Genomic DNA, 24,279 nt, shown 5'->3' with positions numbered 1-24,279 from the left:
ATGAAAATATGAATGAATACTTACTTGGATGAATAAACAAAGGAGGTCTTCTGAAAAGGTGCATGCTGCTCGCTTCTTTGTTTGCTTTGTGTTATGGTTATCAAAGCTATGGTTGAAATTGGAGGATATGGACATTTTTGTTTTAATCCCTTGACTCAGTGTATTTATTAAGTGAGGCAGATATGTATCCCACCCATCATCATTCATCACCCCCTCCCTGCCCATGGCATTTCACCACCCATGAAGGAAGCGAAGTATAGTTCAATTTGTGACTGCAGCGGTTGCTGTGCAATGTGTGTCTGCTTCAGTTAATGCAGCATTTACACATTTTTCAATGCATTGCAAACTGAACACACAAGGTATGTTTCCCTTCGCCCATTCAGTTGCCTCTTAGTGTCTCAGTCCTTTATTCTTTCCTAAGTTCTTCGATCCCAGTCTACCAAAAAATATAAAAATATGGGATAATCTGTGACGAACATGTGAAATACAATCTATATAGCTCATTCTTTCCCAATAGTGTGTTGCATCATTTTCCCCACTGTCTACTTAGAGCAGACATGATATATTATCTGTTTTTTATATGTGACATATGTGACATAGTATCTTATTTATTATTCAACAGCCTCTTTGGAGTCAGGTTAGACAGCGAAAGGCATTTGAAGAAGAACAGGGCCATTGGAATTAAAGCTGCTCCAGCTGCAGATAACAGAAAAGTACCTGATGCACTGGCCGGCATGCCTCCATTAGTTTAGCACAACAAATTGTACTCCATAGTGCATAATGCCTTACTCAATAATGAGAGATCCTTTATTTTTATTTTTCCACTCAAAGTGCCTGCTCAGTCACTAGAAAAGCCTTTAAAAGAAATAAGGGAAATCACAGTTTTTGGGTGTTATTCTGCCTTAATTCTTTTCTGCCAGACAGTCAGTGCTTTTTATGTGAGGCAGGTGTGGATAAAAATAAAATTTGCCTTATCACTCACCTAACCATTTTCACATCAAATTCCAATGGCCCTAGGGGATCAGCAATATTCTGCTACTGTGTCACCCACTGCTTGAGTTTAAACAAGTGTTTGCATAGAACATTGTTTAGAATGTGTCTTTTTTCTTTTTGTTTTTCTCGATATAGCTACTCCTGCTGGTTTACCAGCACCACTCACCAGGCAGGGGACAGCAGCCCAGTGGCGGCTGCAGAAGCTAGAGACATCCAGTTTGAAAACGTGTGGCTTGTGGCCCTTGAGGATAAAGAGGTGGAAGTAGCCGCCTTTGACTCAGGCCTCAGTTCAGCAAGCCAGCCCCAGCCTCCAGCTTCCCGGCTTTTACATTGTTGGCACACCCGCAAGCTGTCAGGGGCCCTTACTGCCACTGCTGCCAATCCTCCCGCTTGGAAAGGCAATTCCAGCGTTGCACCCTGCAGCGGCTCGACCACATTGACAGCCAGCTAGGGAGTAAAGAACAGAGCCTGGATCAGCCGAGTCCAAACCCAAATGGGCAATGCCCTCTTCTAAGTCCTTTTTATATTTGTTTTGTGGGAGGGACATGGTGTAGGTGGAGAGTTGGGAAGAGTTTTTTTCTTGGACTTCTTCTTGAACCTTGGTTGGGGATAGGTCAATTTGTTTGAGGAGAGGTGTGGGGTTATTGTTGATAGAGAAGGTGGGGTTTTTGTAAAAAATTAAAGGAAAAAATTATGTTACCACACTTTATGCCTGAAGTAGTTTATTTGTGTTTTACCTTTACTTTACACTGCTGCGTTTTTGTGCAGCCTGTTTTCCTATTCTGTTTATGAAAGTGTATACTGGTTAGTTACAGTTAGTTATAAGCACTTGTCTTATTACCCTCTGCAACTATCTTGCAGCCATGACCTATATTGCCTACAACAACCTTGATAAATGGTTACTTATCTTCAGTAGAAGTTAGTTGCTTACATACTAACTTAACTAGTTCACTTCACTCCATAGTTATGTTACCTGAATATAGATGAAGCAATAACAAAAAAAGCATCACAAGTTCACAAGCGAGGTCATACTCCCACCCAGGTGAGCTCCAAATGTTTAATTGTAAGGAGTATCCATCGCAGGCAACTAATTTGAGATTAAACACTGATTTAGTGGGTTATATGTTATATCATACCTTTACAAAGAATTTAGACCGGACTTCTACATGACACCACAAAGAATACCTGATAGAGGTGATATAAAAAATTTGCAATACTGACTTTTCTGAAGAATGGGGAGCTAACATTTAATTAAAACTAAAGTTATGAAATCCTTAAGTCATAAAAAGTGGACTCAAAGTCTGGAGTGGACAAGGTTAGTCATTTATGAAACACAAGGCCTGAATGATGATGCTGACGAATGATGTTCTTCTACATCTAAAATATGGAACACTTTAATGTGTGTGTGGGTAAATGAGGTGATTGTGGGCTTTTGTTTATGTAAAAGAAGATCATACAGTGAGTTGGTGTCGCTTTCAACACATGGAGTGGTGTGGCTCACTGGTTAGAGGCGGCAGACCCGGAAGCAGAGGACGGCCCGGGACCAGGGTTCAATTCCTGACGCGGCAGGGTCATGGACCAGGGTCAGCGGACTCGATAATTCTCGCCTCGGTGCCTACTCTAACCAGGGATCACACTCGGCAACTCTGGGCATTAGCTTGCCTCATCTCCACAACGGACCCCACATACGCCGGGGATACCTGGTTTCACCTTGGAGATACCCAGTAGGGACCATCTCACAGGGAAAGCCAGGACGGGTTCCCCAGCGGTCTACAGCGCGGAGATACCCCATGTGGGGTGATTCAGGCGCTTTACAAGACATCATTACATTACATTACATCTGCCCCACCAAGTATGTGATCCATTTATGGTGTAAATTAAGTCACAACTCAATAAATGACACAGCATGGGGGAAGAGGCTTAGGGATTTGATAAATGGAGTGGAAAGGGGATTTGGGAAAGGTGTGACAAACACTACACAAGGACAATATTCATCTGGGAGAGGAGCAGCACATCATCATCATCAATCTATTGTGGAAGGAAACAAAGGAATTAGTATGACACAGTACATTTGAATGCATTGCACACAGCCCTTCTGCCCCAGATATCTAGATATTCTGTCTTCTAGGTTTGAAAAATCAAATTATTGAGAAGTGAACCCATCCATTAAAAAAAATATGGTTGTTAAAAGAAAACTGATACTGTATTGCCAAATTCGGGGGTGCATCTGTATTCTCCTTGGTAATGGCCATCACTCTTGGCTGTCTATCTAGACCGGTCCGGTAGGTAAGCAGGAGTGTTGAGCTCCGTTTTTGCCTTTTGTTCATGCAGAAGACAAGAAGGCCTGCGGATTGTAAAGCAGAAACTATATTGTAGAGTCAAGGAGAAAGACAGAAAGAAGGTAAGCTTAATGAGGAATGTACCAAGAAGACTCAGAGGTAGAGCAAAAAGCAAGAGGGCTCGGAGTTTCACTTTTGCCACCAGTACAACACAAACACTCAGCAGCATTTCCAAATCAACACACTTCTCTCCATTCCACATAGCTGAGTGCAAGGCCTCAGAGTCATGGTTTTCCTTTGAATTTGATAACTTCCTTCTTCTAGCTGTTGATGAGATAGCCCCAGTCTTAGTCCTTACATCCTCTTCCTGACTCTCTGTAACTCCATCCAGTCCTGATCCGAGTAAGATAGACGTTTAGTGCACTGTTGTTGAAGAAGAAGTAGAGAAACAGAATTGCAGTATTTTGTTTAGGTTTGTGTTTGGTAACTGAAGTGACTGGTCTGGTCTCTGAAGAACCAGAAAAAAGGAGTGGCCCTGCAAGTAATTCTCGCTAAATGTGAAAAGGTTAATCACCTTCAGGAAAATGATCAGCCATCAGGCCCCAAACATTGCAAATCATTAAAATCATGTTTACAAATTAGTTGAACACCCTCCCTCGCTGTTTGCCACGACATGATTCATCAATCATCGCTCACAATCACTCAATATTATATATCACTCATTGGTGCAATAGATACCTGTTCCAGTTAACCACAGTGGTAGGTACACAATTGTATCTCACCTGTGATGCAAGCAACACATTGGAATTTGGCAGTCCTGTAAATCAAATGATCTTCAGGGGCAGCCCTTCTAGAAGGGGAGTGGACCGTACAGGTACATTTTTTACTTAGTAAGTTTGTAATGGCCAATCGCCTTCTGAAAAAATTATCACCCATCAGACATCAAATATTGCAATTCATCAAAATCAAGTTTACTATTAAGTGAACACCCTTCATCAATGCCTGCCACCCAATATATCATCAATCATCACTCACTCCTTGTTGCAATAGTTGTAGTTACTTCTTCAAATCCAAACCGGGGTAAGTTAGGTAGTAGGTACACAATTGTATCTTTGACACAGGCAATACATCAGAATTTGGAATTGGCACTCTTGTAAATCAACACTTTCCTGGGGCAGCCCTGGAAAGTGATGCAAAAAAGGATAGGCATTTGAGGAAGGCGGACATTGTCTCCAAAGTCATGAAGGCATTGTACAGGCTTCTTCACTGCACACTGATCTAACTGCTATTCTGCCATCTATGTGACAAAAAAAGGTGGGGCAGTATAAATCTGGCACAAAAAGATTGTTCCACTAGCTGCTTTTTTTCTTTTTTCTTTTTTCTTTTTTGCAAAGAAAGACATTCAACGAAAAATAATTAAAAAGCTCTCTGTTGACAATGGCATACTCAGTCCAGGAAGTTGAGTTGGTCCTGAACTCAGGTGGTTCCCCTAGAAGTTGGTCAGCTAACACAAATGATTATGACCAATCCTCCTCCTCCTCTTGCGCTGTTTCTGGGATGGTGTATTTGTGTGGAATAAAATGTGGTTCATTTTGCTCATGGCCAATCTCTCCATGTTTTGAGGAGAAAGACTGGTCCTTCCCACTGTAAGAACTGCACCAGCTGCAGGGAAAACTTTCTCAGCAGATGCACTGGCCATAGGACAAGCCAGATGAGTTATTGTCAGCCTGCTGAGTTGTGGCCATTGACAGAACTTCCCATACCAGTACATCAATGAGTTTTGATCCACATAGACGTCTTTTGTATCATCCAGAGACATCATATGAATGGTCATTGGTGCTGCCACTTGTTCAACCTCTTTTGCCATCACCTCTGCACTGAACTTAAACCCTGCCATTTGATACCAATCAAATGCAGAGGTTTGGTCCGATACTTCTGTTGCTATTGTTGCCGGTATTCTGGCTGATGATGTTGGCTGCTGTGAGACAAGACTGCCCTCTCTGGAAGTTAAAGGAGGCACCCCAGAACTGCAGAGTGGGACTCTAAGTTCTAGCCGTTTTTCTTCCAGGCCTCTGGCATGCTCTACAATCAACCTCTTGTATTTTGAAACATCCCATTCAGAAAAAGGAATGAAAGTGGGAAGAAGTTTTTTGTATCATGGGTCAAGTAGTGTGGCACAGTTGGACTCTGTAGAAAAAATGATTTCATGTTGCAGCCTTGTTTAACAAGCCAAGAAAAAGGATTACGTTCTCAACTCAGGCAGGTGCTTCTGTGTTTTCATTCAGAGCTGCGAGTGCAAAACCTTCAGGCATCGTATTGTCCTCCTTGCTAACTTCCCACGTGAAAACCTGAAAAAGGAGTAGAATCTGTGTCAGGCATTTAACCAAGCCTTTTTTTATTATCTGAATCCATGGTCATAGCTTTCCCAAGTGCATTCCCTCTTTGAATGACATAGTCATTAATCTGTTTGTACCGCTCAAACAGGCATTGCAACATGCAATAGGTTGAGTTTCAACGTGTTGGCATCTCTTGTATCAAGGCTTTACCTGGTACTCTATTAGCATGCTAAATGACCCACAACTGCTTCTGGGCTTTAAAAGAATGGCTGAAATGAGTGCAGATTCTTCTGCAGGTGGTCAGTTTGTTGCTGACTATGTGTTCTTTTTTGAGGAAGTCTTGCACCGCCAGGTTGATGCAATTGCCCAAACACGGGACCCTGAAATAGTCAACATCTGCCATGGCCTTGACTATGTCACTGCCATTGTCTGTTACAACAAGGCCAATTCTGAGACCTCTGGGCTGCAACCATTCAGACATCTTGTTGTTAAATTTGTTTAAGACGTTTGCAGCTGTATGTGATTTCTCCATGGCGAGGATGGCTACTGTTGCATACCACTGAACGCTCTTAAAACTTACTTTTTCATTGTGAAGACCTGTAGATAGCGTTTGCTTTATCCCTGCAATAGAGATCCAATGAGCAGTGATGCACATGTAATCAGTTACTTGACAACTGGTCCACATGTCTGTCGTCAGGTGGACAGTGTAAAGAAAACTTTGCTGCAAACCAATTGCAGCACATCGTGGCGCAGTACCGTAAAAGCAATTTTGGCAAAATAGGTCTGACTTGGAACCTTCCATTTTGGCAGATGGTTGCCACAAAATCTAGGAATCCCACTCCTTCCACAATAGAAAAAGAGAGGAGGTCCAGCGCTAACAATTTTGCCATCTTCCCATTGTGCAAACGTACTATTGGGTGGTTGTGTTCATAAGGCCCCTCCTGCCTAAACATGCCCGTAATAGTAGCCTGTGTCATCTTCTTTTCTAGAGCCACTGCTGCAGGCTACTTTTGAGAAGTAGGTGTTGGTAGACTCAGTGTGTGTCGTGGTGGGGCAGTCACTTAATGCTGTGATGTCTTCATCTGACTCTACATCTTCTTGTGTCATTGTGAAGTAGCTGAGGCGGGTGAGTCTGTTGGCACACTGTTGGACAGTATACAAAAGATTTTCCTTTCTGTGCAAACCACTACTGTTAGACTCTAAACCTTATCATACAGTTGGAATGAAACCTGAAATATATATCTCAACACAAAAATTGTAGAATATTTGTTTCGATTTTATTAAAAACTGGCAGTTTGATGCCAACATGTCATGATCCTTATACACATATAGTACAAAATACAATGTTAAAAAGATTTTTCTTGTTGCATACAATACAAAATATACATATCAAGCAATGGCAAAGTAGTCCTTTTGTCGACGCGTTTCGGTGTCTTGATCTTATTTTGTGAACACCTTCCTCAGGACAGGTAAATAAAATATAAAAACACTTCAAATCTGCAAACAAATACATACAATTAGTATCAGAAAAGGTTATATATTCTTCCTATATTTCATCTAGGTTTTGGGTATAATGATAAGGTCAGGATGGTATAAATACTATTCTAAGTATAGATCTTTGGTATGCATAAGTGCAAAGATCTATACTTACAATAGTATTTATACTATCTCCCGATACAGGTCCATGTCCCATTGAATACTCTGAAAGAAGGACCCAAAGGCAATAATCGGTCCAAGTCTAAGGATAACTAGAAGAATTAAAGATATATGCTTTTTTAAGTAAGACCATCCTGACCTTATCATTATACCTAAAACCTAGATGAAATATAGGAAGAATATATAACCTTTTTTGATACTAATTAAGATAAAAAAGTCAATAAGTGCTGATGTTTGTATGGGAGGATAAGAAGAACCCTATTGTGAGGCAAGTAGGTACAAAATAAAAAAAAATGCATATGACATATAAGCACTGTTCATCGAAATCATATTCTTAATATACATATATTACTATGATCTTCAAGCATATTATTAAACTGATATAACATTCATCCATGCAAGCCTATGGCTTTATTGTATTTTTTTAAGCATCTAAACAGCCACAAATTACATGTCCGAAGTGTCAATAGGGCCCAGGAAGTAGCCACAGAGATCACATGGAAAAAGGCCTGTAAAGCAAGATTCAAGTCACAAAGGAGTCATACCCTGCCCATTAAGCAGGTGCCAAAGGTGATAGAGCCAGGAGTGCAGCGTTAGACAAGTGCCCAGATGCCAGAAAACCTGAAGTTAAAGGAGCAGCAGGCATTGGCAAAGGCATCTCATAATAGGCATATGGTAGCAAAGTAAGCAACCTCACTTGCCAACACAGCCAATGTAACTGCAAAGGAGGCAAATGCAGATCCATATCTGGAGACTGCAACAATTGCGTAGCAAGAAATAAGTAAAGCTCATGGTTCAATTAGCAATATAGACAGCAAAACAAAGGCTGCACTCTCTGAAACCTTACGTCCTGTAATGCAAGCGACCAATTCTCGTTCAGTTCCAGTAACAGTAACTCTCCAAAATACTGTATCATGCATTCATGACACAGAAGGACGTGTACTACTTCCATTTTCATTTGGCCACATTGTGGGAAATCCATTGCAGAGCAACCAAAATAGAGCCAAAATAGCAACAAGGAGCAACAGCACAATTGGAATGCCTCCATAAATACTTGAAAACAAGGAGCATGGAAGGGACAGAATAACCTCAATTATAGTCTGAAACATGGAAACCTGTCCGGCCCCACTCACTTCAAAAAGGTGGGTCACTCTAACTATATCAAAAGCATCTAAAATATGATGTGAGAGTCACATCAGTTTGAAACAATAAGGCTTTGAGTCTGCTCAACAGATCAAAGCTTATTTGAGTTACTGGGACCTTGGGCCACAAAGTAACTTTTCTGATAATATATGTGGAAGGATACAGAACATGCAAAAAGCATGTGACTAACCTGGAAACAGTGACTACATCTGGTTTCATCCTGCAACAACCTTGATCATTTGAAATTTGATAGATTCTATTAGAATGCAACAAACATTAATACTGATCAGTTTTGTGGGGACATCCTTCAAATAACATGCAGAGTTAGGTATGGAAGCATTACACAATCCATGAAATGTAATCTTTCTGCATACCAATGAGTAACCTCAGGAAGTTACACAATCACGTAGACTAACAAAGTCCTCTTCGTTCTCGTGCATGCATCCGTACTGGAAAGGGAAAAACCAAGCCTTGTATAAAAAATGTGTACCAATCCCTTCATATCTGTCTACTTGAAAATGCCAAATACGTGAAGTGAAATGAAATGTGGTAATTGGATGAGAAATTAAACCATGGATCGACCAAATGGCAGCTGGAGTTTCAAACAACCCAAAACAGGACTTTTTTTTAAACATTCAATATGAAGCACAATGTAGGTGGCTTTTTTTTAGGCATTGTTTTTGCATTTTTGTCAAGTTGGCGAGCGTGAGCGAGGAAAGTCATACGCTAGACCACCTTCCGGTGAGATCTTTCAATACGGGTGGTTGAAGCAGATCACTAGAGCTCCTGTTGAGAAACCTGCCACTCGCTTTAAGGAAGTTGTATACTCGGATGGCAGAAAGACGCACAGCCCTCTGGCAATGTGCATGGTGCTGTTCGTGCTGATTTTACAGAACAGAACAAACTCCCTGTGCTAAAAATCAGCGCAAGCAGCGTGATTTACCACACTCTGCTGCTTGATGAACTCCACGGTGCTCTGCAGAGTTTTTTCGGCACTCCACAAGCTCTACCCAGGCCTAATATGCATAATGATTGCAATAAAACATTTCACCAAAACCCAAGTATAACTCCTCATTTTCAAATACAGTGTATGATTCTAATTCAGTTAACATATTAGTAAAAATCATAACATCCCATTCATCAGAAATGGAACCTGGGGTAAGAATGTCATCCATAACAACTTTAAAAACAAACAAAATTTGCAATGTCTTTATAGGACCAAAAATCTCATGGGAAACCTAATCATATGCAATATTATCAAGGACAGGAAAAGCAGTAATGCTCATAAGGGACAAGTCTATTCAGACCTTAAGTGATGAGGAATGGGGAATAAGGACCTCAGCTACCAGTCATGGAGAAGCACGATTCGGGAGATAGTGACCATTCAATAGTAGAAAGAAAACTGTAATAAATCCAATCCAAAGGAGCAGAAAAAATAGTGAAAGAAAATTCAACAATAGGACCAAGGGAGAGTCAGGTAAGTAGCTTTCAACCAAGGAAATTGTCTACAGACATCATGCAAGGAGTTATGTGAAAATCATTAATGTTGACAAAAGAACCAGAGGCAGTCTGAAAAAAAATGGGACATCAGCATTGGAAGTAGATATGGCAGATGCCTCTAAAATCGATTTATAATATGTCAGTAGCAGCAGCAGAAAACAGCAAACTCAAGTCGGAAGCACAGTCTGTGTTTCCATCATCAATGGGAAGAATCGAAAGTTCAGCATCTGAAGACTCTAGCTGGGGAGTAGCAAGATATTGCTTGTAGGGGGATCTCTCACAGGTTAGAGGGAGGTAGCAAGGAACTACCCAGAAACCCTTGTGGCCAACTATCAAGCACTAGCTACATGGTGTAACTTGATCAAATCAATTGAAGCTTGCCGTGTTTTTTTCCAACCAGCCAGCGGTGGCAAAATCCTAGTTTGTGTACCTTGGACAGCAAGGACAGGCACCGGTGCACAATGTGATTGGCCAAAGATTTTTTATCTGCAATCTTCTCTTGGACTAGATCCTTAGCTTTAGGAATCCAGACAGAAACTGCTGGTTGCACGATCAGTTTGTCAGTGATGGATTGTTTAGAACCTAAATTTGATTGTTCATCTCAGAAGTCCAATGATTCCTACAAGACAGTAAAATGTTCCTTGATGTCAAAGCATGTATCCTCTGCCACTCTGCCAGAGGTAGCAAGATCTGGAGCAAACAGTAGAACCCCAAAAGAATTTCATATGGAGTTTGACCATCCAACATTCGTCTAAGTAGAATATTTAAAGCTCTATGAACACCATACAGGTGGTGAATCCAACTACGACCTGAACCTAACACCCTAGTTGTTAACAACTTCTTTAAATTACACTTATTCCATTCCACTATTGAATTTCCCTTAGGATGACAGAGAGTAGAATAATGCATAGCAACACCCAGGGAACCCATAGTGTCCCATTATACCTTAGAGGCGAAAGGCGGACCCTGGTCTGAGTAAATCGTATAATCCGGTAGTTGTAAAGCGCAAACTACTCACCCTTATGGGTGTCAAGGCGCTGGGGGCCGACGTGGAAATTAAGTGAGCTTTTGCCCAGAGTCACATGGTGCTGAGCTGATCTGCCGCCGGAGCTGGGGATCAAACTGTGAGCCTTGTGCTCCGAAGTCAGCTGCCCTGGCCCCTGCACCACACATCTCCACCGCATTGCACTACTACTGCATATGTACCAATAAGGACTTTCAATTCTTTAATAGCAGTTTGAGCATCAGCCGATCGCTGTGGAGCCACTAATAGAAATTGAGAAGAAGAATCAAAAGCCACCGAGTTATATGTAAAGGTACCATCCATATGAAGTGGTCCGCAATGATCTAAATTTATATATTGTAAAGTTTTTTATTAATATGGTGTCTGCAGTGGGCGAGCAATGGTGAAACGTTTAGCTTGTTGCCAAATGTCACAACAATTCACAAACTTCCTGGTCTGCTGATAAAGACTTTGCTTCCAATATTATTAAATAATAAAGAAACTCTAGCCGCCATACCTGCATGAGAAGATACCAAAACCTCATGAGTTGCTATTATAAACTCTAACTTGTGGGGCCTGTTGGGCATTAATTGATCACCCACTCCAGGAATGCGGGCTAAGGGAACATTAGATAAGAGTTTTTATCTGAATAGTCTTTAGATAAGGGTTTGCCACTAGCCTAAGCAGTGACTGCATCCTTCATGTCACCATCTATCCTTGTATGCGAATGAGTAATCGCAACCACATATACAGTCTGAACATCCCTGCATAGTGTATACCAACACATTGGTGGCTCAATGAATGAGCCCATGATAAATCATCTTTTAGAGGTGACACCTTTACCCAAAGAAGTTTATGCTTTATAGAATTTCCTTTAGAATCTCTGAATTCATTCAAACATCAATAAGGCAAATTATCATTAAAGGCCTAGATGCACTAATAGGAATCACCCACTGTAAGTGTGGGGAATTCAGAACCCGTACAATGGTGTAGGAAGGGGCGGTGCAGTGGGTGCAGGCCGCCCTCGGTGTCAGCACTGAGGGGGTGACAAAATGTCACTGAGTAGAGTGACAAAAATATGTGTAACTATCTTTTAAACAGGGTTGGTGGAGGATGACAGGAAGGGGGGGTGGTCATCCGGCGAACACAGGGTTACAGAGCTGTATTCTAAAGTTTGTTTCTTAATTTATTTTAAAATAAAATAAAAAGTGGTTCCAGCAGATTAAATACCAGGGCTACGACGCTGTGCCAGTCGCAGAGAAAGCTATTTCCTCTGTGGTTGACGCATACCAGACTTCACTAATGTTTGCTATAATGTGACTACTAAGAAAGCATCAGCCATAAATGCTTTGTCATTTCATTGTACTATGTGGCAATTGCCGTAGCAATGATATTGACAAATGAATGTGTGTGATCACTTTGAATTTTGTCAGCGTGGCATCTTGCGGTGCGAAGGGTCGCTTCTGCTTAGCACAGTACCAAGAAAACAAACAAGAGATACGGCTGTCATTCACCATCAATCCCTCCTTAATTTGTTATCACAGAAACCCTCCAGCCCTCTCCACAGGCTCATGTGCACAACTTGGATTTTGCTTCTTTAAAATTCATGATTGAGTTTTAAAATTCAGGACTGCAAGAACACAAACATTAACTTGCTCGAGACAATTTGCACCTGCCTACCCTTCCAGTGGTGTAGCTAAACCTTTAGCCGCCCATGGCGGCATGTAAGTGGGGTAGGCCTCAAAACTCAAATCTTCAGGGGCGGTCCACCCCCCCTTGCTACATCACTGAATCCGTATTCTGCAAAGCCAGACCCAAAGCATTCAATTTAGCCAGCTAAACGGTACAGTCACATAATGTTTCTGTATATGTTTTGTATGGCTAAAATGCACCATCTTTCATGACACCTTTGACTGTAGCACATGCAGCCGAGTACTTGTGGCTAGGCTGAACCATTAATATAGATTATGAAAACCTACTGATCTAGTGGCAATGTTTCAGGAGAATCGGGTGTCCTTGTTCATACTGGAGATATTCCTGAGTCCTCAAATTAGGTTAAAAAATGAATCAACATCAGTAACTGCTAAAGAAGTGATCCATTAGATCTATCTAGGATGCAAGGCTTTTGCATTTGGGACACCGGGGTTGGTGCCGGCCTATAAGGTCAGCCCAGGAGACACCCTAATTTTACGTTCCCCTTTGTGTCAAAAATCGTTCTTACAAGAACTGCAATCAAAAACAATTTTGTCAATGTAAAAGGAATTTCTGCATTGTAATATAAATGTGATTTATAAGCAATCAGCACTGTTACCACTTCATTACATAAAACATATGTGTAACCATTAGCGCCCACAATTGTGTGGATTACTAAATCAATGGAGTTAACACGAGAATGTTAGTGTAAAAATTGAAGTATGTCCACCTGTAAATTTGTAAGAATATTAGTGTGTTTAGAAGTCCAATGTTTAGAAAAATCTTAACGAAATAAATTGTACAACGGTCTAACCTTTTGTGTATATTCTGATATGTACGTTCTACCATCATTTTGAAATCCTAAAAGGGAATAGTTTTTTAAGGTATTTGTTGGTTGCAGTAAAGCACATTTATCTAAGAAATGTGGTACCAGATTTTTGCTTTCAATCGATATTTCATACCAAAAGCATAGAACACTTAGGGAATTTTAGATTTTGGAAAATTACATTTATAGGTATGATCATCTGATCCCAGAATAATACGATCCACTGTGGCCAAATATATGCTTAAATCATCATCTTTGATGTAAATATCATTGACGCAAGACAAAGCTTCGGAGTTTATTTCTTGTAAAATTGACATAACTCTGGCTGCCAACTGACCTGGACTGTTCTTATACCCTTGTGGGAACCTACAAAATCATTGTTGATCCACTAGCGCTGAGAATGAGGCCAAAGTTTGGGCTGTGTGACTGTTTAAATGGTGATAGTCTAAGACTACACAATACGTATTATCTGGTTTCATCGCAAGAAACAATGGATTATTCATAGGAGTACATAGGGCTCAATCAAACCTTGATATTCTAATTGAGATAGAATGTCCCTAACTGCGCATTTAGTTTCATGTTAAATATGATAATATGCCTAAACTGCTGCAGGTCTGACATGATAAGGTGAGTTTTTATCCCAAACTGCTTGGTTACGATATAAAGCTGGGGCTTGCACCTGACCACATTTTGTAGCATATGCTGCTTTCACCTGCTCCAGAGAAAAAAATAGGAAGGGAGGTATATTTACATCCTCCCCTTGTAAAAGATTTCTAACAAACTCCACCAGCCAATCAATCTCAACCAAGAGAATGTTGTATTCAGTGGTCAAATTCTACCAGAATGCAGTATTTCACCCTCAATTCCAAATCATAAATTCTATCTGTAGGACTGAGCTACTGATATGGAGCTTCAACCTGCACATATTCATCAGTTGGTATTACCACTAGAAACTCCTGAAGTGTCTGGTGAACTATTGTGACCTCTGTTGTACCATAGAAAAGAGTTCTCACCCATGTCTTGTTCTCAAGAAGAGTTCTGAGCATTTGTGGCATTTATTTGACATACCTGCCACTTTCTTCTTTTTAAACTGTGGTTTTTGTTGTGGAAGTTCCTCTTCCTTTTTTATAAGGATGCCAAAAGAGCACTGTGAGTCTGTCTTTGGTTTCACATAGTACTCCTGCCTGTAATCACCTTGATCCCCTCTCTCTCTGGCAGCTTGTATGGAGAGTCCTGCTAGGAATGAGAGGGCCGTGAATCAGAATACTGGCACCTATTAGGCTGCCTAACATTTCATGGTGATGTGAATTATAACAGTTTCCAGAAGCCTCCAATTGCAGAGATCAAGGCTGAGATTTTGTTCTAGTTTTGCCTTCGATTTTATCCCAGTGCTTTTTATAAGACTTAGGTGTCTGCTTGGTAGTGTCAGCTTCTGCCTTGCCTTTAATGTGTTGCTTAATAGGCCTGGTTCCCAGACTATCTCGACCGATAGAAATATAGGTCTCAACTATTATTTTACGTAGCTCAGTTTGATGATCCCCATTGGGAACCAAAGTGAGCTGTTGGCATATCACCACAGAAGCCGCCTTCCATTTGATACTGCTTAAAATAATTGAGGACATTGTGCAAAAGTTGCCAATTAGTTTCATCCCTAGATCTAGGGCAGGGGCTGCTCCATGTTCAGTTTCAATGCACTTACGGAAAAACAGCAATTGAAGGAGTACCATGAGCAATGGTGCAGAGGGAAGAAAATACAGTTCCCCAAATATTACGCTCCTCAACTGAGGAAACCATACCATGTGGAAGACACAGTGAGAATTCTAAATTTATCTTGGGGTCCCGTATGGGGAAACACTGCCTGAAGCTGATTTGTTTTTTGTGCTGTCCAAAACGCAATTTCATCACTTTGGTTGGGATCTTACCCATAATGGCAGTAATAGTAATTGGACTATTTGTAGGCACAGCTAACTCCACCTGTCCATCTTGAGAAGCCCTTGCTGGGGCAGTAGTTAAGGTACTAAAGACCGCTGCACCACCGCCACAGATATCTGGGGCCTCCTTTATGAAGGCCTTGCGCCACCAGTGCGTCGCTTTTTCCCATTTTAAAAGTGACGCACCGGTGGCGCAAGACCTTCCTAAATAAGGCCCCTGATCCCTAGTGGTTGCGGCAGTGCATTGGCGGTCTGACTGCCATAATTGTAATAGGATGGTCAGAAGATCACCACGGCCGTGCCCCTCGAGTCTGGTAGTCCGTGGACAGCCAGACTGGTAATTAGTTTTGCCTACTCCATGCTCCGCACGGAGTACTGAAAAACTCTGCTAAGTGACGCGGAGCAGAGTTTTTTTCTCTCGAGTGGCTCGCCATCTGTAAACTGGCAAGCGCTAGACCTCTCCTTGAGAAATCTGCCAATTTTGTTGAGGAAGCTGCAGCTCGAGGAAAATGTCTACTCGTGCGGCACAAAACATAGTGCCGTTCACACTGATTTTACAGTGCGGGACAAACTCCTGGTGCTAAAAACCAGTGCAAGCAGCACAAATTAACATACTCCGCCACTGGCGGAACTCAGCAGATTGCAGGTGAGTTTATCTGGAACTTTGCATTGTTCGCCGGAGTAAAACTCCACGAACTCCTCCCAGGACTACTCGTAATCAGGCCCTAAGTCTACTCATATCCTCAGTAAATCTTGGTTGTGCTAGCTCATAGTACCACATCTAAACTCCTGAACCTCCAGTGTTGTAGATGCTTGTCAGTAATCTCGAACATGACCACTCTGATTGTCAAGGAATTCGTAGAAACAGATCTAACCCTTTTGTTTATCACTTTTACATGCCCAAAGTATTACAAAGAAAAGAGCCAACAATACATTTTGAAATATTTATTTAAAAGATCTAATCCTTGTAAGTAATATGTGAAATGTGATTTTTAGACAGATGAAAAACATCTTTGTTATAAACATTTCTAGAATGGTGTATTGTTTCTAATATTATTCCTATCTATCAATAATACGTCTACTCTAACATGAGCATAATGGAAGCAACCTTGTGGCAGACACAGTTGAAATGATCTAACCCCATACCTTAGTGTAATGTCTCAGGAAGCCGGACTCAGTGCATAAAGAATGCACAGTGTCTGAATGTGCAAGCCTGCACATATCTCTGCTTGCATTGCTAACTTCCTTCTTAATAAATGTCGATGCCTGCGGGGCTGAATCTCATTCACAGCTCTCTGCAGCATTCATGATTACTCTGGTGAGCAGTGACTCTCATCGACTTCCACACAGATATGGTTTAAATAATAAAACACCAGTCTTATCACGTTCTGCTAGAGATGCAGAATAATATCGTTACTTAGTCTTGGGGGGAGAGTTGTCTCCTATGAGCACATAATAAAGCAAGGACATCAAGTTCAGATATGTGTGGCCCTGAAACTAACAGTGCAGACTATAGAACAACGTCTACTAAAAGTAAATGCATACATAGCGCATTCTTGTGTTAATGAAAAACATGGAAAAACTACCTTCTAAAAGAGATGCTAAGTTAAAAAGGAAAACCTAAAATAGAGACCACATAGAAGCCATGTAGCAATTTCCTTATTAAATGTTGTCATATTGAGTTTTGTACAGGTGTTGAGTCTAGCTACTTGTGTGGCCCAAAGAAAGCATGCAGTTGTGGTGTTCCCTGATTCCTTTGTCTTGAATAGTTGGTGGGTCCCAATCTGTGATTATAATGACAGGCGGCATTAGGTGGAGCATTCAAGATCCCCATGCTTTCATGTCCTTCTTATTTCCAATGCAAAGTCGTATTTGTTTATAGTGGGTTCTGCTGTTGGGCATATGACGGCAATAAAGGTTTTTGTTCTCATCTGACTAGGTGTTCCAGAGACGAAGGGATGGGTCTGTGGAGTTCTACCTTGATTGGAACTCTTACAAGAAAGGCTTCGGGAGACAGGAGTCCGAATTCTGGCTTGGCAATGACAATATCCACCAACTCACAAAAGCTGGTAGGATATCTCTTTACAACTCTCTTGGCCGGAACCAGAAGCCAAACAGTGTCTCACACATTCTAACACAATCCTTTACACCTTTTGCAAAACAGGGCATCAAAGCCATTCCTAATATTAGAAGTACCACATTTTCATTCTCACCTCATATGAATGTTTTTTAATGAAACTGAAATGTTCTCAAGATAGGAATTACTGGAAATGAAAATTTCTCCTAACGTGTTTTTTCAAGGGAATAGTCTAAGTCAGATCTGGAAGTGAAATGTTAGGAGGATGGAAGTACTTGGAGGGAGAATGTTATTCTGACATGAGGTTTTTCAACACAAATGCTCTGATAATGTGAGTTTCCTTTTATTATGTGAGTTGTTTGAATAGGAATACTCAAATGTTGGATGTAATGTTCTTTTGCTGCAATTATTTATGTAACTGGTGTTTATTTTTGTTATAGGAAGCATGCACTTGCGTGTAGATCTGGAGGACTTCAAAGGCAACTCTACTTTTGCGATGTACAAGACTTTCAAACTCCAAAGTGAAGATGACAAGTACCAGTTTCTGTTGGGGGAGTTTATGGGAGGATCTGCAGGTGAGCACTTCCCTCTGGATTGTCGGGTTCTAAGCACAACATAGTAAAAGCAATTTTTTGCATGTCAGACCTCCTGATTGCAGGACATGGCAACAAAAAAGAAATATTTAATATTATTCATATGAGCTGGCTATTTTATATCAATATCAATCCGTGGACCTCCTGCCTCTCTATGGGGGAGGAAAAACTGCTCCTAAAAGCTATTTATGCAATAGGGTGTCTAAATGTGGCAGTTGTATGCTCGCAGTCAAAGATCTATATTAAAAAGGAAAATTAGCCACTGCAGAAAACTTCCAAAGAATATTACAGATGCTTCTAAACAGGCAGGTGTACTTAGAACAATCATAGAAACCCTTTTAGTATTAATGTACATATAGGAAAATAGGATTTCGATTGCTGCACACAAATGGTATCACTGGCTTTTGAGAGAAAGTGGATTATTAGTTATGGTAGATGTTAGTCCACCACAAGTGAAAAGGGCACTTTTCTTGTTAGCCCCAGCAAAGGCTTAAGTAATTTAAACCTAAGCTCAGTGTCTGCTAGCTGTGGTACAGAGCACACAGGCTTAACATAAAAAAATGTGTAAAGCATTTAGAAGTAACAATACAGTTCAAAAGTTGGAAACTCTACACTCTAGATTGTTAGCCCGTAAAACCTCCTTCATCGATCCCTGCGCAGCCGAGTAGGGGCTGGATCTTGAGAGATAGAAACAGGGCTTACCGCCAGTGAGAGCCGCCATCTTCAGAGGGGTAAGGGGTTTGCAGTCTAGCTGCAGGACGCCTCCCACCCTCCTCAACACCCTATAAATTACACATGTCATCACGTCCGCGCAGCGGGCGCGCCGGCGGCGTGCCGAATGCGCACCAAAGGCAAGCCCGTCTGCGCCCGTCCGCGCCCGACTGGGACCAGGGGTCACCCCCCCTGGCTGTCCCCAGCAACAAAGGCTAGTATACAATAAGGACTCCCTGCTTCGATCATGTCCTCCCACACCAGCATGCTGCCTACACCATTTCTCCCCACTAGAGACCCCTCATATATGCCCTCACTGTAAACTCGAGCTAATTGATCCCCCCCCACCCATCTAGACTCTAAGGACTATCAAAGTTTCTCCTTAACTGTTGATCTCTCATCAAACATAGCCTGAGAGATATCGTTGTTGTTAGAGGAACATATGCCGGATGTGGTATTTTTAACAGAAACTTGGCTTACCCAAGACTCCCAGTTTGACGTAGTACAAGCCCTCACTCCCGGCTATCAGATAGCCCGTTTAGATCGCCCGCAGGGCAAAGGTGGAGGGCTGGCTATCATCCATAAAGACATCTATGTATGTCGCTGTTTAACGGAGTCCATTGCGGACTGTGAAAGCCTCCCCTTCGTCATTGAATTTACACCCAATAATAGCCTCTCTGGCTTTCTTATTTATCGTCCTCCCGGTCCGATAAAAAAATTTCTGACGGATCTACCAACTGTTGTGGCAGAACTAGTCACCTCCCCCTCAAACTTTACGTTACTGGGAGATTTTAATATTCACTTCGATATTATGCTAGACACCACTGCTATGGGAATTACAACCAGCTTAGCCGCTATGCAACTAGAGCAACTGGTCTCAGGTCCAACACACACCAAAGGTCATCTCCTAGATCTAGTATTTAGTAATAGTAAAACTCTAAAGGTGGGCAGTATTAGCCATCTTCCCTGGACTGATCATTTTTTAATTCTTTTAACCTGGTCCACCCCCAAACCCTTATTCTCTACCCCCCTCCCACGTGCTACCCGAAACTGGTCAAAGCTCAATACAGACAAATGGATGAGCAATCTTACTGCCACTAATCCCTCTTTTTCCTTGGACCCTTGCGTCAACAATGAGCTGTTCAACAACTGGATAACAAGCTCCTTGGACTCTGTACTTCCCTATCGAACCTCCGGCGCTAAAAGGAAACAAAAAACCGCACCTTGGTACTCTGAAGATCTCAGGGAAAAAAAAACGTCTCTGCAAAAGACTAGAGAGGAAGTGGCGCTTATCCTATGATTCTACAGATAAAGCGACCTGCAGAGAAGCCATCAGGAACTACAAAAACGAAATTAGAGCTAAACAATCCACACACTATACGGAAAAGATTAAATTGGCCAAATCCAAGCCCAAAGAAATCTATCAGATTGTGAAAACACTGACCAGGCTGCCATCCCCACCGTTAGGTAATGAAAATTCTTCCTCTCGATGTGAGGAATTGGCCAATGCCTTTTTTCTAAAAGTAAACACAATCTATTTTTCCTTTTCCGACCCAGAAACAGCATTGTCTCCGCAAAAATCCGATCCTCCTATTAAACCAGAGGCCTCCCTCCATAACAAATATCTGGACCATTTCCCATTGCTGCACCCTGACACCCTTGAGACCTTAATAAATCAAATCAAATCAGGCTCACCCTGCGACCCTGCCCCCCCTGAGATGCTGACCCAAGTCAATAAAGCCATTCTTCCCAAGCTAATGGAGCTGTTGAATTCGTCTATCAAGAGTAGAATAGTCCCTCAGTCCTGGAAAAACGCCATGGTCCGAGCATTGTTAAAAAAAAACACTCTCGATCCAACGAATTTCAACAACTATCGCCCGATATCTCTGCACCCCTGGGTAACCAAGATCTTAGAGAAACACATCAACATCAGTGTAACTCAGTTCTTCGAGCAAAACCATCTGCTCGACACCTCCCAGACAGGCTTTCGCCCAAAACCAGGCACAGAGACAGCCTTGTTGGCTGTGACAGAAGAGACAAGGCGGATTCTCGATCAGGGAGGGTCAGTGGCAGTGATCCTCCTTGATCTGAGCGCCGCCTTCGATACGGTCAACCATAAAATACTTCTGGACCGCCTCCTCGATATGGGAATTTCGGGAGAAGCCCTGGAGTGGTTCAGGTCTTTTCTATCTGACCGAACCTTCCAGGTCTTTGAAGGCACATCGGTCTCTTCGAGCAAGCCTCTTGAGATGTGGGGTTCCGCAGGGCTCTTCTTTGAGCCCTACGCTATTTAATGCCTACATCAGACCGCTGGCTGGAATAGTACGTCCGCACGGTATTAACACCATTACCTATGCGGATGATACCCAGCTAGTGGACTCTCTCGCGCAAAGGAACAACCCACTACCGCAGTCCAACTTAACAACTTGTCTCGAGCACGTCAAGAGTTGGATGACAAAATCATGTCTGAAGCTCAACGATGATAAAACTGAGCTAATGCTCCTAGGCCCTCCAACCCTTTCCACCTTGGAGTTGTCATGACCTCTGAGCATGGGCACAGCCCCCACCCCCAGAGATAACATCAAAAGCCTGGGGGTGTGGATAGATAAATCGTTGACCTTCGGCATGCAGGCAACAGAAGACTCTGCGACCTGTTTCGGCCTCCTAAGGATGGTAAAAAAAATCTTGCCACTTCTTCCCTTTGAGGCCAGACAGATAGTCATACAAGGCTTAATTCAATCTCGCCTAGATTTTAACAATGCTCTGTACCTTGGGGCGCCTGAGTACACCCTTCAAAAACTGCAACGCACTCAGAATTGTGCAGCTCGCTTCCTACTTGGCATCCCCCGCAGAACATCAATACAACCTGGTTTAAGAACATTGCACTGGCTCCCCATTAAAGAGAGAGTTAAATGTAAAGCTCTGTGCATTGCACACCAGGCCTACTGGAAATCAGGGCCAGAGATCAGCCACTCCTTGGTATCGCCATACTAACCCACCAAAGCTCTCCGATCCTCACATGCCTTCCTAGCCCAAATCCCAAGGATTCACAGAGTGAGGGCCGGAGGTCGTTCCTTCGCATATAAAGCCCCGCAAATATGGAACACCTTACCACTTCATCTTAGAGCAGACTCTAACCTACTGAGCTTTCGCAAGAAACTTAAAACCTTTCTTTTTAATCAATAGAGTTGCCCCTCCCCATTTCTTTTTCTCAGAGCACTGATAGTAGTTTTTAGCGCCTGGACGCCTCAGGGCAGCTGTTAGCGCTCAACAAAAACGATTTTCATTTCATTTCATTTCTATAAACTCCACTCTAATTTATAAAAATTGAGAATATTTTTATGGACAAAATGCCACTACCAAAATGACAAAAATCCAATAAGGGGAACCAGATATAAGGATTTTTAACTTTAAATGAAAATAGTATGAAAACACAAAAAGCACCAACCGCAAGCAACTTTTCACAATATTCAGGATAAGGGTAACGTTTAAGGCCGGCAATGATGAAGTGTGAGTTAGATGCAGAAGTCGGATTTGTCCTGATCAGAAAAGTGCCTTCACACTTACAAGATTTCAGAGAAGGGAAAGTCTTCCACAAGGCAACGATGAAAGCTATATCCGAAGATAAACTCGTCATTAAAAGGTTGAAGGGTGAGTTTCTCAGTAAGGGCATGGATGAAAGTGGGAAATGGTGGGAAAAGCTTTGAGTGGGAAAAGTATCATGTTTGTGCCCAGAAAGTCATTCATATCAATCTTGAAGGTGCAAGGCCATTAGTTTAAGGCAACTCACCAGTGATTAAGGATAATAAATCACAGACTCTACTACCTACCCTAGATCTGTTGCCACAGAAACAAGGAACCCCTCCTCAGTGGTCATTCAAAACAAATACTGGGGGCAGCTCCTGTCCCACTCGGAATGGCTAGGGGGACAAAGGAAGGGAGCAGGCCCTGATATTAACTACATTTGCCTGTGACAGGGTCAGACTCTTTGAAGATAATTAAGTTCATGGGCACTGCCCAAATGGTCATCCTTAGTCAACATGCACACATATGTATGAACCCATTAGAATTTAATTGCACATAGTGAAATTAGATCTCATATTTATACAAGTACTCCAGTAAACGGTGCATTGAATGTGATGTATGTGAATGATAGTGCGCTAAGCGTAACAAAAAATCAGCAAAATGAAATAATGTAAATGCATTCACAATACAGTTTTCAATCTTGGTTCATATTTAGAGTACAATTTGAGTGAATAACAAAAAATGTTAGTCAACATGCCATAGCATTGGCCTTTCAACCCCTATAGACTATTTAATGGGAAGTTTTCATCAGGACTAGATGGCAGCACTATGAAATAAAATCTAACATGTTTTTGATGTAATAGTGGCAGGGTCTTCTCATCCCAGAAATGTTTCCTCCTTGTAAGAAGCACTTGTGTTATTACCACACAGAGTAATCAAAGAGTCCTGAGGGGACCCCCACTAAACTGATCGATATTCAATTCCTCCTTTTTGTAGTCAGCATGGGAAATGTTCCTGTCTCCTAGGACAAAGTCAACATCAGGAAGATCTGTGTGTATTTTTTTTTTTAACAACAGATTTTTTTGGGTTATTCACTTGAAAGTTGGGCAACATCCCTACAATGACCTGTGTGTGTGTGTGTGTGGGGGGGGCGGGGGGGGGGGGAGGGGGGATAGGGTGCTGGACATTGCTGAATTTCCGACATTTTCATCATTTTCCAACACCTGTCAAATATGCAGGTGGTACAACAAACTGCAGACAGTACTAAGTCTCAAGGCAAAATTAAATGATATACGAACAGGATGAGCCATTATCATTCGGTGCAGATAGTCCGGTCTGTGAGCATTGGGAATATGGGGTCACTTATAAGGGGTCCGTGGGTGGCAGCTCTATTCCACGATACGTCGCCCAACGGGTCCAAATTTTCCTATGTTTAATTGGTTAAAGTTTGTATATAAAGCAGGCGTACATATGCAATGAAGCGTGGACCAAAATGTATCGCCTAGAGAAATTGAAAGAGGTATACCCAGCTAAGAGAGTCGAAGGCTTTGTCTATATCTGCTAATAACATAGCAGCTGGCCGAACAATGCTGGGGCTGCAGCCATAGCATTGTGTACTCTCCAAATGTTATGACGGGTAGCTCTTTGGGGCATAAATCCCGACTGGCCCGGGTGGATCATATCTAAAACGCACGTACTGAGGAAATCGGCGAGCACTTTCCCTAATAGCTTAGGCTCAAAGTTGATGAGGGAAAAGGTGCGATATGGGTCTTCCGGAGGGCGGCCGAGCTTGAGAAATAGAACTATTTCCGCATGTCACCAATCCTGGGGCAATATGCTTAAGTCTGAAGACGCTTGTATGGCCACAAATAGATGAGGGCCTATGGTATGGTTCTATGCTCCTGAGGCGGAAGCCGGGAGACGCTGCATTTTAAAGTGTGTAACTTGTGTTTTTATACCTTACCTGCTGCTATTTGCTGACTTGCACATCGAGGGCTCCGTGCAGCGGATCCAT

General features: G+C 42.1%; 1 protein-coding gene across 2 annotated transcripts in view; it reads left to right on the top strand.

Moving 5' to 3' along the window:
* The window catches only part of LOC147732744 (ficolin-2-like), a 589,146-nt gene that overhangs the window by 284,213 nt on the left and 280,654 nt on the right, over positions 1-24,279 (top strand). For both annotated transcript variants that reach the window (XM_086957310.1, XM_086957309.1), the window contains exons 6-7: positions 17,299-17,428; positions 17,877-18,011. In XM_086957310.1, coding sequence (XP_086813436.1) covers positions 17,299-17,428; positions 17,877-18,011 — 265 coding nt within the window. The remainder of the gene's footprint in view (positions 1-17,298; positions 17,429-17,876; positions 18,012-24,279) is intronic.

This window comes from Lissotriton vulgaris, chromosome 2_1 (genome assembly GCF_964263255.1).
Source record: "Lissotriton vulgaris chromosome 2_1, aLisVul1.2, whole genome shotgun sequence".
In the NCBI taxonomy this organism is placed as follows: domain Eukaryota; kingdom Metazoa; phylum Chordata; class Amphibia; order Caudata; family Salamandridae; genus Lissotriton; species Lissotriton vulgaris.
This window is presented reverse-complemented; position numbering and strand designations above follow the sequence as displayed.